This window comes from Gymnogyps californianus, chromosome 3, assembly GCF_018139145.2.
Source record: "Gymnogyps californianus isolate 813 chromosome 3, ASM1813914v2, whole genome shotgun sequence".
NCBI classification, from domain to species: domain Eukaryota; kingdom Metazoa; phylum Chordata; class Aves; order Accipitriformes; family Cathartidae; genus Gymnogyps; species Gymnogyps californianus.
Genome location: NC_059473.1, coordinates 127,723,684 through 127,742,354, shown reverse-complemented (window position 1 = coordinate 127,742,354; position 18,671 = coordinate 127,723,684). Strand labels below are relative to the sequence as shown.

General features: G+C 43.7%; 1 protein-coding gene across 1 annotated transcript in view; it reads right to left on the bottom strand.

Moving 5' to 3' along the window:
* DTNB (dystrobrevin beta) overlaps positions 1 to 18,671 on the bottom strand; it is a 159,533-nt gene that overhangs the window by 37,142 nt on the left and 103,720 nt on the right. The window contains exon 14 of the mRNA XM_050893627.1: positions 873 to 962. Within this exon, the coding sequence (XP_050749584.1) occupies positions 873 to 962 (90 nt within the window). The remainder of the gene's footprint in view (positions 1 to 872; positions 963 to 18,671) is intronic.

Sequence of the window (18,671 nt, the reverse complement as noted above, 5' to 3'; positions counted from 1 at the left end):
GCTCTGGGGTCCTCGGGACAGGAAAGACACGGACCTGTTGGAGCGGGGCCAGAGGAGGCCACGAAGATGATCCGAGGGCTGGAGCACCTCTGCTGTGAGGACAGGCTGAGAGAGTTGGGGTTGTTCAGCCTGGAGAAGAGAAGGCTCCGGGGAGACCTTACAGCAGCCTGCCAGTACCTAAAGGGGCTTATAAGAAAGCCGGAGAGGGACTTTTCACAAGGGCAGGTAGTGACAGGACAAGGGGTAATGGCTTTAAACTGAAAGAGGGGAGATTTAGATGAGATGTAAGGAAGAAGTTCTTCCCTGTGAGGGTGGTGAGGCACTGGCACAGGTTGCCCAGAGAGGTTGTGGATGCCCCATCCCTGGAAGTGTTCAAGGCCAGGTTGGATGGGGCTTTGAGCAACCTGGTCTAGTGGAAGGTGTCCCTGCCTGTGGCAGGGGGGTTGGAACTAGATGATCCTGAAGGTGCCTTCCAACCCAAACCATTCTATGATTCTATGATTCTATGAAATTAGACAGTTTCCTACTGGTGAAAGATGCGATTCCAGAATGGTCATGGAGAGAAAAATTATCTAACCCGTTTGGAACGATGTTAATCAGTTCATGTAAGGGATTCTGTAACACAGTGAATGCAATAGGGTGGGAATGGACACAAACTGATCCCTTCCTATCTGATGTTTTCCCCTGTGCATATTTGTGTGTGCATGCATGCATACATATTTGTGTACTTTCAGGAGATTTCGGAGAACACTAAATACATTTCCCTCTATTTGCCAACGGAGGCCAAATACCTTTGATTGGAACATCACTCCCCAGAGGAAGCAGCGTTACTGTACCCGTCCCTGCTCCAGGAACGCTTTCCTAACACTAACCGTGCACCACTCTGCAGCCGGTTCACATAGGTTGCTATCAGTGCATGCTCGTCAGCTAATCGGCTGGCAGTATCCGGGTTGCACTGTAACCTAGTAGCAATGAAGGCAAAAGAGAGCAAACAAAACATAACATAAATACAGAGTGAATAATTAATGAATGTTAACGAAACAAACAGTTAAAAATTAAAACAAACAGATGAGTAATTAAAAATGTAAATATGTTTCCACAAGTCACGTGAAAAGGATACCTTCTGCAGTTAAAGATTACAACACAGATTAGAGAAACATTTGGGTACCTAAATATGCAATGGATACAGCTGTGGAGCTTCCCTGAGCCTGCTGTCACGCTGGGAGAGCGGGACTGCCCTGAGCAACGCGCTCAAAAGCATCAGGCAGCCTCCGATTGCAGCAGTGACATTTCCACCAGGATCCGCAGTCTTCAGGGAGCCACTGGGAACAGCCTGCCGAGCACAACCAGAGCCACCGCGGCGGGGGGGACTGGAGCCTCCAACCTGAAGAGAACTTACCCTTCTGCTGTCAAACAGCTCCAAAAAGACCCCAAACCACCTTGGGTTGCAGTTTCATTACCATGGCTAAATTCAGAACCAAAAGCGTCCAGTCTCTTTTCTTTCTCTCGTAATACAGGTCCACCAAACAAAAAGATGAGGAAAGTGATAAAGAACTAAAAAATTAGTGGTTGGTATCAACAGAACTACCCTCTAACAGGGATTCATTGAATGATGTAGGGTTTTTTTTTGTTTTGAGGACCCATAAAAATAAAGCTACTACAGTTTTGAATATTTCTATGAATAGAGATTGAACGCAAGAAATATTTGTCAGAAGTAATCCCACATAAATAACTATTTGCCTATATGGTCCAATTAAAATGTGCTGGTTTCTACCACGCTTGCGACAGCAGCATCTCAAAACCCCTGACAGAATACAGCAAAATGGTTCTTTTTTTATCCCAGGCATTGCACACAGAGGCTACAACATTTTCTTCTCCAACCCAAAAGAGCGATATACCAATTCTGCTATGCTAGATCTCCTCCACATCCACGTGAAGTTTTGCCTATAGGACTCCAGTCTGCTGTTCCACCGCATGAAATGGTGCACGTGTAGAGAAAGCACCACTCTACTGGGAGATGAAAAGTCCCGTGCAGATATGAGATCAGACTGTTATCTAAAAAATGATTCTTGAACATGTATCGCTATTATTTTAGCATAATATGCATTTCTTCCTAAAATACAAGTGTACAAGAAATTCCATTTTTCATTTCTATGTCAGGTATTCAAGCCGCTTGTTCAATTTATAAACTGCAGTTAATTCCTTCTCCACACATGTCCAGGAAGTATTTGTTTCAGAAGCTTTTATAAACATGGCATTTATTGCTTTCAGCATCAATATACTGATACGATGAAAACAGAATTCACATTTTTTAGACACACAAACTCTTTTCTTCTTTGTTATGTGCAGCAACATGTCAGAGAAGTCTGCCAGAAGCAGAATAAGACCTTATAAAAAAGAGGCAAAATGGAATTACCCACGTCAACCCCTCCAGGCAACGAGCAACCTTTGTAATAATGGGTTTGTAATAAGAAAGAGACTTAACATAAACCACTGCACAGAAGAATTTTTTAGCAATCTACACTTCGTGAAGCCTGACTACTGGCAAGTGCTGAAAAGCTTTATTTTAGATATGCTTTACAGCAGGCACATTGCTGCAACCACAACAATTAAGATTCCAAGACCTTTTTCATTATAACTCATTACATGTGCTCTTTTGAAAAGGAAAAAGCCCAGCAGAAATGACCACATTTTAAACTCAAAATGGCAATAGCTTTAACAATGATTAGCATTCCTGGTTTTGGAAGAAAAATAAGACTTAGATTAAATTAACGTGAGTCTGAACACTGTTCCCAGGACGTATCTGATGTTCCATTCACATTTGTGAACACAGGTAAGCTTGCCTGCTCCCAGGATGGCACTAAGATAGGAGGAATCCCCTGCATATGTTCTGGCTGCTTTACTTTGTTATGTGCAGCTATATGGAATAATGGAAAGAGTAAAGATACAGTCAGATCAGGTTTTTGACTACAGAAGAGCTGGAGAAAGAGGGTCACTGGGGGGGAAGCCCACCGCTCCTGATAAATCGATCACCAAAAGAAGCAGATGCATCCTGGGAAGAATTCATCGCTGTGTTTGGCAGGCTGTGTCAGCTACAGCGTACAGATATTTTCTCATCGAGGAGAATACCTAAGTGTAGTGGGCAGGAGAAAGTGCAGGGCTTAGTGGCATTCTGTGGCTTGCACCAGGGTATGGTACAAATCTTGTAGGTATGCGTGTTGCTTTCACAGAGCAAAAGAAGTATTAAAATATAAAAGCTAGTGTAGGTAATACTGATCTGCAAAACTCACAGAAACACAAGCTTCGTGGTTCAAAAAAAAGCATGAAGCTCATATCCACTGTCCTAGTACCTTCCTGGCTGAACGTGCTGCTCTATTTGCAAAAGGCAGACTGCGTTTGTCCCCTAAAGCAGAGCCATCACAGCAGCGCTGGCTCATTATTCAACGAAAGCAGAATTTAAGTTATGCTGACACGTACCTTTAACTCTCGTTTCCAAAGGGCTTGCCTTTTACCGAATTCAGCTCCTCCAGGAAAGCCTGAGATAACTATGGACGAACTTAGTTCTTTGTAAACTTTGTCAGTATAATACCTACTGAATGTTTGTATAGCAATTACTGCTCATCCCAAGCAGCTATAGCATGCTAATTTACAGCTAAGCAGCAGTGCGGATGGCAAAAAGGAGAAGCAATACATGACAGTGTTACCGACAGGCCAGGAAAAGAAATCACAAACCTAATACATACCTAGATCTTAAAACTTTATTTCATGTTGGCCTCAGTTAAGGTGCAAAATTGTTTGGTACGTCCCTCTGCTTCCCTGTCCCACCCAGCCGCGTTCCCTGTTGCACGTAACCAAACCTGCAACATCACCAGCCTCCGTCCTCTCGTCTTCCTATGAGGCAACGGGCATCTCAGTAACATCACTACACCTGAACTGCTCCTGGTGCCTTCTGCTGCTGCGTGCCCCGCTTCGCAAGCAGGCATTTACTCGAAGGCCACTCACACACTGGGAACACTGAGCAAGGTGTGTGCTGAGCCGGGGACCGCCTGGGCTGAGCCGGGGACCGCTGCCTCCCCGCTCCCAGACAGCTTCTCGCCTCTCCCCATCGCACCCCAAGGCTGCTGACTTGTCTCCTTCCCTCTCCCCACCTCATCCAGGGACGTCTTACATCGTAATTCTGTATTAGCTTGCTTTCAGATGTTTAGATGCATATATTCCTTAACCTCTACATTTCTGGTGTTTTGACTTTCAAGTGTAGGCACTCTATTTTGGAAGGCTATCAGATACCCTTGATTAGCATTGTATTAAAACTGTTCTGAGGCATTTCATTTCTTTGGATGAGAAAAAGCCCTGTAATCTCTCTGTTCATCACAGCCCAGCTCCATCCTTCTTCATTATCCCGGCTCTTTTCTGAACGCCATCTCACCAGACCCAAGCTCCAGCCAACCCTGCTGCACCACACAACCGTGACACAGCTCTTGGTCACCAGCCACCGAGTTACAGCCAAGGACACTCTCATAATCACACATGTTGATTAGAACAAATTCTCCTCTCTGGCCTTGATAAATGCAGTTCTGACTCTCTATTCTCTGTTCTTCTTTCTCCCAGTGAATCACTTGTACGTCAAAAGGCAATTTTGGAGTAGCCCAAGCCAATCATGAATTTGGATAGAATTTGCTAAATAATTTTAAGCAAAATGAAAATAACAAAAACTTAGGAATTGCTTCTCCATATTGCTCAAGCCATATTGCTAGTGAACATTATGTGGACATTTAGTGTCCTGTTGAAGTTGTTTCAGTTAACACACTTAGACATACTCTTTAAATTAAAGAAAATCAGAATGGCTCTATGGCTTGGTAATTAATTTACTAGAACTGTGATGTGGAAAGGACCTCCGGAGGTCTCCAGTCCACCCCTCTCCTCAAAGGGGGATCAAATGGATGAGATAGCAGATGTTTTCCTAAACTGTTCCTAGAAAGCGTACTGCTGTACCGTGTAACCTGGTCTGAAATGGATCTGCAGAACTTAACAAACCTCTAGACCTACAGTTTCCACAACTCATCTGAAAGCTCCATTGCTGAGAATTAAATCTGGTGCTTCTCCTCCCCGCTCCTCAGGTGGGCACCGAGTCCTCTCACCAATCCCTTGCCCACGGGGACCGCTGTAAGAGCTCTGCTGAAGCAGAAGACCCTCCTTCTCTGGAAGGTCAAGCTGTCAATACTATCAGCTGCTTCTGGACTTGCAACGCATCTACAGCCTTCTCAGCATCTGCCATCCAAAAGTCAAGACAGCACATCAGGTGGAAGCCACCGCTACTGAATCATCGTCTGAGCTGTCCTTGATATGGCGATCCTGTTACTACAAACCCCACGCACATTATCATCTCCTTTTTTGTGGGAACTTTGTTGATTTGCATTCAGCTCCTAACCCACTACCACTCCCCAGACACTTTTCAGCAATAGGCCCATCTAGTCGGTCATCCTCTACTTCTTATTCATGCATTTTATTTTATTTTCTGTCGCTCGAAGCTGTCTTTATTAATTTCATCTTATTGATCTACAGGACCATTCTGAATTAGAGGCTTGTCCTCTGGAGAATCCCCAGTACCTCCCTTGCACAGTGTCGGTATGACATTTCTGTATGCCTGTTCCCTATTTCATCGTGCAAGCGGCCAAGACATAAACCGAGTAACGCTGAACTGGGAACAGACCCCGTGGGATCCCACCTGACACGTGCTCCCTCTTCGGTAGGAAAATATTGATATTTGCTTTCTCTGAGTGCAATTTTTCAACTGATGTTGCACCCACATAACAGCAGTTTCAACCAGTCCACATTTACCTAGTTTATTTATGAAAATACCATATGGGATAGTGTCAAAAGCTTTATGACTCAATACATTTAAAATTAGTGCTTCCTCCTCCTTCACAAGGCCACCCACCCAGGCAGAACCACCCAATTTCCATTCTTCGACACGACTTGTTCTCCATATAGATATGTCAGCTATTTTTAATCCCTACCCCTCTATGTGGGTACGGACCAATTGTTTTATAACGTGTTCAGGAATCTGAAGGTATCCCTTTTTCTTTCAGACACATATTTCAGCAAAAATACTTCTTTATATAGCCTGAGAGCAGAGAAACAGCAATGTCGTCTCTTGACACCACAACGCCACCCCCTCTCCTTTCTCCTTTCTTTTTTTCCATGAGTAAAATACAAGTGGCTCGGTTCCTCGTCTGTACAGAAAAAGGCCCACAGCCAGCGGTGCCTGTACAGCTAACGGATGGACGGCTGTTGGGGACAGGGACACTTCGGCGTGGTTCTGCTGCAGATGCAGCCACAGCTGTATTTGCACCTCTCTGAGATTGCCATTAAAATCTGAAGTCTGGGGAAGTTCATTGCTGGAAAAACACCTTTAGAAAGTTACTTTCTATTTATCTTGCACTGAGTCATACCTACATCTTCCAAGAAAATTTTTAGACATCTCCCAGAATCACGCCTGGCCCTTAATGCGGCCTGAATTTGGACAGCGGTCAAACACACTGCTGAGGGCTTGTTTTGTTCTGCTTTTAAAAAACATGAATATATCCCTGGTAGAGAAACTCAGAACTATCCTACAACCACAGAATCTTTTAGTTTTCAGAAGATGGTATCAAGGACAAAATACCACCTCCTCCCCCCAAGTTAGCCACATGCTGTAACTGAACTCTTCAAAGCAGCATTAAAACGTAATTTTGTAGTCTGTTTCCCACACTTTTCATATAACAACAGCCACCATACGCAAAACCAGGTTACACCGTGCAAAGCAACAGTCAAAAGATAGCAAGAAATAGTGTTAACCATGCTCCTTCAGAGGGAAGGAGGGAAGCAATATTAAGCGGGAAGAGAAAAATGAGGTCAGAGGAACCTGCACAGAGCTGCAGGATACTCCTCCTTGTCCTACTTTTCAGGGGTGATGGCTGAAGGTTTGGGTCTGGGTGCTCAGTCGTGCCTGGGGCTCGAACACGTAACTGCACGTCAGTGAGAACGGGGTTCGAAAGGTTCCTTGGCTCCTGCCCCAGATTTTACACACTAAGACTTGGCTCTGCAGCTTCATAAGCAACTCAATGAATTACTAAGGTATTTAAACGGTGCTTTTGGTGTCTTAAATTAATTTCTGTTCTGAAAATCTACCAGGAAAGCCAAGTAAAATAGACAATTTATTTAAAATCCTGTAATTTACAGCAAGAAATCCCTGCAAATTTCTATTATGTGGGCTCACAACTTGGTAAATCTTTACAAAATTGCACGCTGCTGCTCTGACTACTGAGAAGGGAAAGAGCTTTTGAACGAGCTGACAGGATGTAATCTAGAGGGGTCTCTTGTTTTCTGTCACATTACTTTCCCCCATGATTAATTTAAATAAGATGTTAAGGTCCAAAAGGATAATTACCACCATTCTCTGCATAATACAGACGATGAAATTCAGCACAGACATTTCTGAATCAAAGCCACGCTTCTGACTGACCTGCAGCACTCTGTTCAGACAGTGATGTAATCTGGCTTAAAGATTTAAAGTCATGGGGAAGCCACCACGTTCCTTGAACACCTTAAACAACCTTTTAATTTTTCAGAGCCCTACCCTCCAGCTATCATGTGCAGGAAAGACGATGGGGCGTATATCCAAGCTGAAAATCACACAATGTAATTATGCAGGGAAATGTAATGCAGTCCAACAGCAGCAGCATGCCGGATGGTCACCATTAAAGCAGAGAATACAGGGAAAAAAACGTGATCTCGTAACACTTGAATTTAAAGCAGATACAGGACAAGGAGGAACAAAGAGCCAGCAAAGTGGCTGCAGAAGACAGCAGTGATAAAGACTGAGTATGTATGCTGCTGTTAAGTTACGTTAAAAAAAATCAAAATCTTAATCAGGAAACTTATACCAACCATGTGGAAGAACCTGTGGAAGTGTAAAAACAGACAACTTGAACAAAAATGAAAGTATCAGCATCATCGTGTTGCCAGCAGGTCGAGGGAGGGGATCCCTCGCCTCTGCTCAGCACTGGTGAGGCCACCTCTGGAGTGCTGGGTCCAGTGCTGGGCTCCCCAGTACAAAGAGGGACATGGACAGACTGGAGAGAGTCCAGTGAGGGCCCACCAAGATGCTGAAGGGTCTGGAGCATCTCTGCTATGAGGAGAGGCTGAGGGAGCTGGGACTGCTCAGCCTGGAGCAGAGAAGGCTCAGGGGGATTGAATCCGTGTCTATAAATACCTGCAGGGAGGGAATGAAGAAGAGGGAGCCTGGCTCTTCCCAGGGGTGCCCAGTGCCAGGACCAGAGGCAACGGGCACAAAATCAGAAATTCCATCTGAATACAGAACCCCCACTTTTTTACTATGAGGGTGGTCACACTCTGGCACAGGTTGTCCAGAGAGGCTGTAGTCTCTGTGGAGATATTAAAAACCCCACTGGACATGGTCCTGGGCAACCTCCTCCGGCTGACCCTGCTTGAGCAGGGGTTGGACCAGACGATCTCAAGAGCTCCCTTCCAACTTCAACAAGTCTGTGACTTCTGTGACTTTGTACTATAAACATTGAGGCGAACTAGGCTGACAAATCTCGGAGCAGACAAAGATCAGGTAGCTGGGGGGGGGTGGAAAAAGTGTAGGCAAAATAGAGTGAAAAAGAACTGAAGAACCACCTAAGTGTTTGAATGTGATGAGAAAGGTGATAGAGAGCAAATCCAAATCCTCAGAGTGCAGTACTCCGGATCTGCTCTGCCTGCAGGGTGCTGCTGATGGACAGCCTTGCTCCCCGTTCCCCTCCCTTCTGGGATGGTGCTTGTATCACCACCGCTCTGTGGGACCCAACAGTCCTGTGACAGCACCTGGATTGCAATAAAGTTATTGGAAAACCCATCATGAACCAGAGGGAGGAGGAACTGGAACGAATGACAAATATTACTTCAGCAGCAGCATATAAGATAAACTGAAGCAGCACTACTGGCGAAAGGAAAAAAACTACAGAAGAGGTGAAAGCAGCTGATGTGAGAAGTGGTGTAAAGGTAGACCAAAGCTTTCACAACAGAGATAGGTTAGGAGATACCATCAAAGCAGCATCAGGATTAAGCACAGCTATCTTGCCCGCAGGTCCTGTGTCTCCTGTTCCTACGCAGTAGTCCCACGAGGCGCTTGCTGACTGCAGGATGAGTCTGCAGAGTGCGGTACCTGCACACCCTCCGAGGTCTGCGTTAGCCCCAGACCGTCCGCATGCCAACAACAAGAGAGAAACACCTTTCACATCTCGGTTCCAAACCCAAGATTTCTCTTGTATTTTATTCACATATTTTCCTCTTGATCTTGAATCTTATAGCCACTTAAGAGTAGTGTATAAATGTCCCAACTATTCCCCTTGCAGACGCTTTCTGACCATTTTTTCCTCCCCATCAAACTCTCCACGCTCTCACCTAATGCATCTTCCTCAACCCACATCCCACAGGCTCACAATTGCACCCAGAGGATTTTAAACCACAGGTTAAAAATAAATACCTATAGGCATCTAGATATCAGTTTAAATAATTAGTACTGAAACACACATTTTTTGTTTGAAATTGTTAGACTGATTCATTATGCTGAGCCTTGTCCTCACCCTTCCTTCCTCCTTGCCGTCCCTTTCTCTTTCATCTTGTTGTAAAGCGTCGTCACATCTTCATTGAGCAAGGTTACATGTGAGCTGGGATCCCCCTTGTCTCTGGACAAAGAGATATTTTTATCCCTTTTCTAGAAAGAAAGTCTATTTTGGTATCACGTAGGTGTATATATGGTATTATGGGATGCGTTATGAATCATGGCACAAACATGCCTGACCCCCCTGGCTACATCTGTAACAGCAATCCAGACAGTGCCAGCTGCCACAATCCACCCAGGCTCATGCTGTTGAACTCTCTTCCCCAAAACCTTTTTGTGGCTGAAACTACGGCTAAAATGGATCTAGGATCTCTAGAGCTCACACAGGTCTAAGAAGCAGAATATAAGAAAATGAATGTACTCCACCTGTGTCAAAGAAAAATGGCAGAGCGGATAATAACAGCAGTTTCACTTTCAGGTGGAACTGGCGACTGGATGGCTAGAAGGAAATGTCAGAGAGATGAATGTGGACATGGGAACAAAGGAGAAAAAAGGCAGATTGGAAATTGTCAGAAGATAAATTAAGCTAGCCAAGCAAATAAAAATCACTCTGGGTTACAGAACTTAAAAAAACCAAGGGACAGCACCAATGACATAGATATGAAATACATCAATGCAGAGCTGAAGGCAGAGGAAAGTTTCTGGAGGTCTGATCAAAAAGCTGGAAACTACCCAGTTGTGCATGCATTTGCAAACCCAGAGAATGACAGAACTCTGGGAGGTAAGCAATGGTACTAGAGACAGCAAAGTTAAACAAGGACAAACAAAAATAAAGGCAGGAGGAGTATGAGGGACTAGGAAGAGCAGATAACTGGTGACCTTAGGGGCAGAAGACCGAAAAAAAATCCAAGTTAGAGTTAGTGGAAATAAAACCTCTCAGGAAAAAAAGAAGGCTTTTGAATATTGTCTAGGCAGGTGACATCATATCCCTTTCAATGTCAGTTCTTAAGTTGCAAATAATTTTCTTTTTAGGCTGTAAGAACATGTTTCACCTGACCAAATGCAATGTCTATAGTCTCCAGGCTCCTTAGCTGTAGAAATCCGAAAAAAAGAATGCAATATTTTATTGTATTATAGGTACCAAGTATGGTGACTGCTTTTATAAGCTAGGTTGTTGAAAAGGACTTCTATTTTAAAGACCTTTGTCAGTCCAAGGGAGAAACTTCTGCCTCTCTGAACACACATTACTGGAGGCTTCTTCATATGAGCTAGCTAGCTGCACTCCTTTTACAGTCAACGGGAAAGAAAACAGGCATTGCTAGACTGTTCTCATCTTAAAGTGGACATCTAAATCAGGTCTGCTCTATCACACTCCAGAACAGTTTATTTGTCCACATAAATTACGCAGGGAGCCTACTGCAGCTAGCTTAGGAGGAAATGTCTCCGCTGTAGACAACTGAGCAGTTGAGATGATTGTCACTCTTACACATTTATAGGACCCATAATGGCAACAGAGACGTATGCAAGCCTTTTAGGAGAAAAACAGAGAACGATCCATCCATCTTTTCACGTAGTATATACATTAACAAGACTGAAATACAATGCATTTAATTCCAACATGGATCTGCAATGTAAAAGATGCTGCATAACCTACAGACCGACCACGGCTGCTGAGAAAACAAATGATGTAGAAGGGTATTTAAAGAGGGAAATAGACGTCATTAACCTAATTGAGGACAGGTTGTCTTTGGGAACAGAATTACTGAAAGAAGAATAGTGCACATTGACCACAATAGAAAGAAAAAAATCTATTCCTGAAGTAATTTAAAATAAATTAGCTAACCAAATCACATTTAATGGGCTTGGCCTAGTCTTACAGAAGAGACATAATCATCTCCATTTGTTTATAAAGGCCTGCTGGCAGTAAAGATCAGAGAAATACTGTGTTTTGTTGTATCATAGGTAACAAATATAGGCAAGGTTGCATTAAAATTTCCCCTTTGTAAATGTCTCAATAAATGTATGGAACATCTGTTTCCCACATTCCCACATTACACTTACACTACCAAATGTAAACATGCCATTGAATCAATCAGCTTTTTTCATTTGGAAACTTACATTTTGCAAGATGAAAAATATCAAAATTGTGATGTTACATATGTAAATGCGAAAAAAATCCACAGCTGAGCGTGGCCATAGCTACACTTCTGTTCCCAGAACTCCTCGCTTACTAGAAAAAACTTCTTCTGACCTCATTCTGTCTACAGCATTTTAGAGACGACAGAAAGCTCCCTGCCTAGTGCAAAATATAGTTATTGAAATGGTGGGATCTGAAGAGTTCATTGCCCCTCTGGATATTTTCCCACTGAAAGCAGAGGATGAGGAGGCTGGAAATGCTAGAGGTTCCTCCGAGACGTGCATGGACTGAAGAGGAGCATTGACGAGGGCTCCTTTGGTTTGTTTTTCACTTTTTAGTTCACAAAAAAGTGAGCTCGGGCATTACAATCCCGTTCTTTCAGCTCAGCCTTATTCCCAACAAAACAGTTGTCAAAGGGAGGTTATTTTCATGTTTTTAACAGCAGGAAATCACAAAAAGAGGTTTCCATCCTGCCCTGCTGCTGAATGGCGGCGTTCACTGTGCCCTGGAAGAGCGAGAAGCTCCGCAGTCCAGCTGGCCCCCGTCCTGTGTTTTGGCACCCCTTGTGCAATGAATGGCTGCAACCGTCACAAGAATCATAGAATCATTGAATCATAGAACTGGGTTGGAAGGCACCTTAAAGATCATCGAGTCCAACCCCCCTGCCATGGGCAGGGACTCCTTCCACCAGGCCAGCTTGCTCAAAGCCCCGTCCAACCTGGCCTTGAACACTTCCAGGGATGGGGCATCCACAGCATCTCTGGGCAACCTGTGCCAGTGCCTCACCACCCTCATAGTGAAGAACTTCTTCCTAATATCTCATCTAAAACTCCCCTCTTTCAGTTTAAAGCCATCACCCCTTGTCCTATCACTACAGGCCCTACTAAAAAGTCTGCACCCATCTTTCTTAGAAGCCCCCTTTAGGTACTGGCAGGCTGCTATAAGGTCTCCCCGGAGCCTTCTCTTCTCCAGGCTGAACAACCCCAACTCTCTCAGCCTGTCCTCACAGCAGAGCTGCTCCAGCCCTCGGATCATCTTCGTGGCCTCCTCTGGCCCCGCTCCAACAGGTCCGTGTCTTTCCTGTCCCGAGGACCCCAGAGCTGGACGCAGTGCTGCAGGGGGGGTCTCAGGAGAGCGGAGTCGAGGGGCAGGATCCCCTCCCTCGCCCTGCTGGCCACAGCCTTTCTTCCCCAGGGAGACCCTCGCCTGAGGAGTGCCCGCTCTGCCTCCAGCAGCCAAATCGCTGCCTCGGTTTCTCGAGGCCAGAGCTGTCAAGCACAAGCTAGAGAAGTCTCTCATTCTCCCACAGCAAGAGTTGCTGATTTCAGCCTCTCTTCCACAAGTGATAACGTATTTTCTGGATATGGGGGTTTTTTTGGAGGTCAGTATGGAGGAGCCGTGGCACACAGCCGAGCTCTGCAGTAGCTCTGGTTGCAGAGACGCCCGGGGACGAAGCAGAAAACCCGTGTGCCTCCTAGAGAGACCCACACCCTCCGTGTGTGCATCTGTGACGAACAGCTTAAAACTGGAATGAGGCCGGTTTTCACAAATAATTTAGTGCAACTCACAATTATGATCAAATTCCTTCTCTTGTTAAAAACATTACTAGGAAGCACACGACAAAGGCTTTTAAAACTATATACATTAATCAGTATGAACTTCCACTGAGTTTCTGTGTTAGCTGTATCTAGCTATATCTAGCCAGACAGCTATATCTAGCTATATCTACAGGAAGCCCTGTGAACAGCAACTTCCTAATAGTATGTGGATGCAATTAAAAAATTGCAGAAGCAGTTCTCTTTTTCCAACAAAATCATGTATAGGTATCCATTTACTATCCCTTCCAACTTTGCCTTCAAATAAATCGATCCATATTTGCTCCATCTTTTGGGGAAAGAAAGCAAAGCAAAACAAAACCCCTTACTCTTGGATTAGTCTACTGGTGGAAGCTGGAATATATTAGCGTGAAGGAAGAAAGTTTGATGAAGGTATAAACAAATGTAAAATGCTCTTCAGAATGGAAAGCGTTTAGGCAGGACACTACCTTTTGCTCATACTATAATATCACTATCACAGAAATCAAATATATTTCTAGCAGATGCTATTGTGCTTTGCTGATGCCCTTCAGTTCTTTTTCAGCACTGAGGACATTCAAAGATGGGTTGAGCCCTATCCTTCCTGTTTTCAGGATGAATTTTGTGTCCACAGACAGGCAAACATGTAACTTCTAACATTTTAATCCATCATTTATTCCAGGTATATAAAATATAGTCAATTTTAGGAACAAATTTGGCTTTCAAAAAGAAGCCAAGCCACTGAAAAGTGGCCAGTTTGAACAGCTTCAGTGCATTAAAATGCAGATCCGAACCCCGTTCAGCTCACACAAACAACCTCAGCGACCCTGCTATCTTTATTTCATGCTGCCAAGATGTGACAGTGCCTCCAGCTAGGGAAATGAGGCCCTTAATTTTAGTCAGTGATGATCTTTTACATCATGGATTAACCTAGAACACTAGTAACTGTAATAAATCTTGGGGAAAACATTGTAATCAGACATATGTGAACTGACAAAACAGAAATGTAAGAAATTTTCAAAGGGGGAAAAACCCGTTTCTCCTGCCTTACTTCACTCTGTTGTTAACTGCTGACACCTGAACGTTTCCCAGGTTTAAAGAAATGGAGGATACAAAGACAACACAGACACGTGCTTCTATGCCCCTGACAAACTAGATGATAGATGAACCAATAATGCTTCAACGTATTCAGTGGTTCAGACAGTGCACTAAAAGTCTCAAAATACTTGGAAATACTAAACCGTATATGGATGGGCATATGCTGAGGCAAGTACAGAGTCTCTTTCAAGCTGAGGCAAGAGCCAAGTATTTTAGCTTTCGTGCTTACTACTAAACCCACAGATTCTGTAACCATCCAGTTTGACTGGCCGTATGCAGAGGTTATGCAGAAGTTAGCGGACCCTGAAATGCCCTTCTATGCAAGGCTAAGAAAACCACTACTACTGGATATATTTCCCTGTATAAATATTTGTAACCTAGCAATCAAATCACTTCTCTACCTTCCTTAATAAACTAAACAGATAATGCTCCTTTAGCATCACATTTCCAGCTTTTAGATATTTCTATAGCTCTCAATTATTTTGCAGTGTTTCCATATTCTTTTTGAAATATGTATACTTGACCTGAGCCAAAGTTTTAGCAGTACCAAGTAAAACCTGGAAAGCAGCATTTCTTTGGTATGTGTGGACACGGCCTGATTATCTATGCTACTTTAGAAGTACTTTTCAGTGTAGTTCCGACTCAGTAACGCCAGCAGGCAAGCCTTGCAGAGACGGAAACAGCTTGGATCAGACAAGTGCTGTAATCTGAAATGGCTTTCACTGATCGCTCCTTGCAGAACCTCAGCTGAACAAACAGAGAAGCTCTGATGAAGACCTGTATTTCTCATTATTATGCGATTAAAAACAAACCAACCCTGATTAGACTTGGATAGGCGTACGTAGCCACCACAACTAGGTATTTTGCAAAGAACAAAGGCACTAAGCAGAGTCTGAATGACAATACCTTTCCAGAGATGTATTTGGGTCCCACTGCGAGCCTCAGGTACATCCCCAGGGGCTTGTTGAGTGGTTATGGAGAAGTATGCGTTCTGCAAGCTGAGAGCCTGAGGAGCTGGAATGATGGAGGCAAACATTACTACCTGAACCTGAGGCAGCCTGTCCGTTCCCCCCAGGTCCAGGAAAAGATAAATACCCCATTCCTTCTTTGGAATAAGCAAGTATAGAGAGAAGAAGCCTCCTCCCATGAACTCTTGCAGAATCTGCTAGATGAAGTAACCTTTCGTAACAGAATTCTGGAAGTGGGATCCTTGAAGAGGGATGAGCCAGGACCTCGGTAAGAGGCGGGTACTAATACGGGTATGGTGATCACAGATGATGACATCCACCATGTATTCGCTGCCTGCGAGTTCTCATGATGCCCAAATAAAGATGATGCTTGAAAGTAAGATGATTTCTGGCTTTCTGAAGATTGGTTCTGGACTGCTCTAGTGCCATTCCACACTTCTGCGAATGTCTCGCCTCTCAGGAAGAGCAAACGGTAGACAAAGGATGACACAATGATAATTTTGCAGAATCAGGTCACATTTCTTTGATGTTTATTCCAACTTCTTTTCTTAGCCTTTGCTGGGGATGGTATCTGTAAAGTATATGTGCTATAGAGGTCTTCATCCTGAGTTACCTCAGTGTAGCCTTTGAATCGCTGAGCGAATGGCTTCTTTATCAGAGTACAGAAAAGTTCTGTGCTTTTAAATGGGAAGTCACGTATAGTTACTTGCATGTTTTTCAAAATAGGAGCTGCTTGCAATCAACTGGTACGTTGTTCGGTAATAACTGTGACCAAGGATTGTCCCCAATGGCTGAAGTACCCTATCTTGACATTTTTATTACCATCCAGTCTTTTTTGATGATCTTACACAGCTCTCTTCTACAGATATATGAGGCCTGAGTTAGCAAATGATAACTGATTCTCATGAGGAACTTTTTAAGCAAGTCTTGGTAGTTGACAATTTCAGGGTGCATAAAGGCAGATGACATGCCATATGTCCAAACAGGTCTGATTTCTGAAAGTCTTTATTTCTGAATTATCTTTGGTCTACCTGATCCTGTCTTGGACAACAGACAGCAACAGAGACCTTGCTCCTTTATAAATACAAAAATGCTCCAAGCCAAAGGGTGTTACTGATTCTAAAGCCCTGTTGCTGATTCTATCATGTCCTCATTAGTCAAAATACTAATCTTGGTAGCACTGTTGAAAAGCTATTTATGTTTTCCTTGATCACTACAGTTTCCATATCCAGTATTTCTGGGACTCTTGTGATCAAATCCAGATCTATGCATATCCTTGCCCACATCAGAGAAGAGAGAGATTTCTTCAGTTGCGTGCCTTTGGGACGGTCTCTGCTCACAAGAGGTATGCGGATCCCTGCAATTCACGTAAGCAGAAGAATATGGGACTGGAACACCAAAGTGGGCTCAGATTTGACTATGAGGTGCAGTTCTGGCCATCCCATATCAAAAAGAAATGTTAAAAGAAGAAGAGTACTGATAAGGACAACGAGCAATGATCCGAGTTACAGATTACCTTCTGTGCAAGGAAGAATTAAGTAGACAAGGACTCTTAGGCTAGAAGCAGGTGGGATACAAACAACCTTCAATAGCATGAAGAAGGTGAACAGGTGAACATTACAATAAAAAAGGAAGATTTTTCTTAAACAGGTCATAACTGAATTGTAGAACTCACTTGTGGATGCTGGATTTACAAAGCAGTGGTCTCTATATATACTGCACATCAGGAAGTAAACTGATGAGTGCCGCAAGATGGGAGCAAGTGCAAAAACCAAGAGCAAAATTTGACTTACTGACTTGACGTAATGACTAACTGCTTGTAATCTTACCAAAGCATCTGCTACTTGTCATCATGGATGACGGGATACAATATCAGCATGAAATTCTTGTACCCTTAAGTCCCTGACAACGTAGAGGTCTTACAATCTAATTAGTGTTTACTTTCAACACTACTTTACCTACTAATACCTCCTTACCCTAAGTCGTTGACTTTCTTACCTTTCATTATCCCGTACAAAAATGCTGTTCCACTATTCCTTATCTCAGCAGTGTATTGTAAGGTCCACGTGGCCACGAAACCAAGTTGGCAATAGCCAACCCTCCTCTTATTTTGGATTAGTGCTTGTTATGGTACTTTCCTAGCATTTTCTGTGGCGTCCCCCTTCTCAAATTAAGGGAATAGGTAGGCTAGGCCCTGCCCACAGAGGAACAGAAGCACAGCTGGCAGGTGATGACGTGAAAGACGTATCCTGAATGAGTTTCTGGATGTTGACATGGAAAAAAAAAACCCCAAAAGGTGTTTCCTTATGTAGAATGTACTTTCGGATCAACACTGGTACTTGGCAATAAAGCCAGTACTGGTATCTTGTCATTTCCTCTTTTAGTAATAAAGTATTTGTTCCTGTGTGCTTGAACTAAATTGGCAGCTGAGAAGCGTATCTGTGGAGGATTGCTTCACCTCCTCCATCAGCGACCATCCTCCAGAATATTCAGTGCTAAGCTTATATTTTGCACGAGTCTGTCTCCTGGTATTTTGCAACGCAAGAAACACAGAGATACTTGCTGTGGATAATCTTGACTCCAGTTTCACTGTCCTCTTCTTCCAGATCAGACATGATTTTTATAGATAATACAGTAGACACAATCTGAGAAAGAAAGAAATCTCTGAATGGAAAGAAGCAGAGGAATGAACGGTTCCTGGGACTAAGTTATTCCATGAGACAAAAAGGCACCTATCACGCCCCCTGGCCAGCACAGAAACTCATCACGTACTGGAAACAGGCGAAACGCTGGTGGGCGTTTCAGGATGGCATCAGGAAGCTCTCCCTACCAGACAGGTGAGATGGTCTTGATGACTGTGGAATTAAGAGTTAAGAGATTTTTTAAATGTGAATTATCCAGTTTGGATTAAGAAAATGGGAAAAGGTGGTTAAATAAAGAAGTAGAAACTAAGTAGAAACTAAGGAACTAGGTGATCACTACCTGCATTAACTGTTGCTCCTGACTCAGAACTGACAGAGGGTTGCACCGTTCCATTCTGTAAGACCTTTTATGCAAGAGGATGAAGAGGCTGCAGGAGAACCTGGCAGACATTGCTACCTGGAAAATGTTTCAAGCTTGTGTGCAGAGGACACGGGTGCCTAAAGCAGGATCTTCTCTGATAGAGATCTGAAGACAATTGTTGTCTGCGCTACAGTGAACAAACTTGGACCCCAAACAGAGGTTAAAAGCAGAGACAATGCAAAAGACCTTGCCCACAAGGTGGCTTGCAACCCAATAAATGAGAA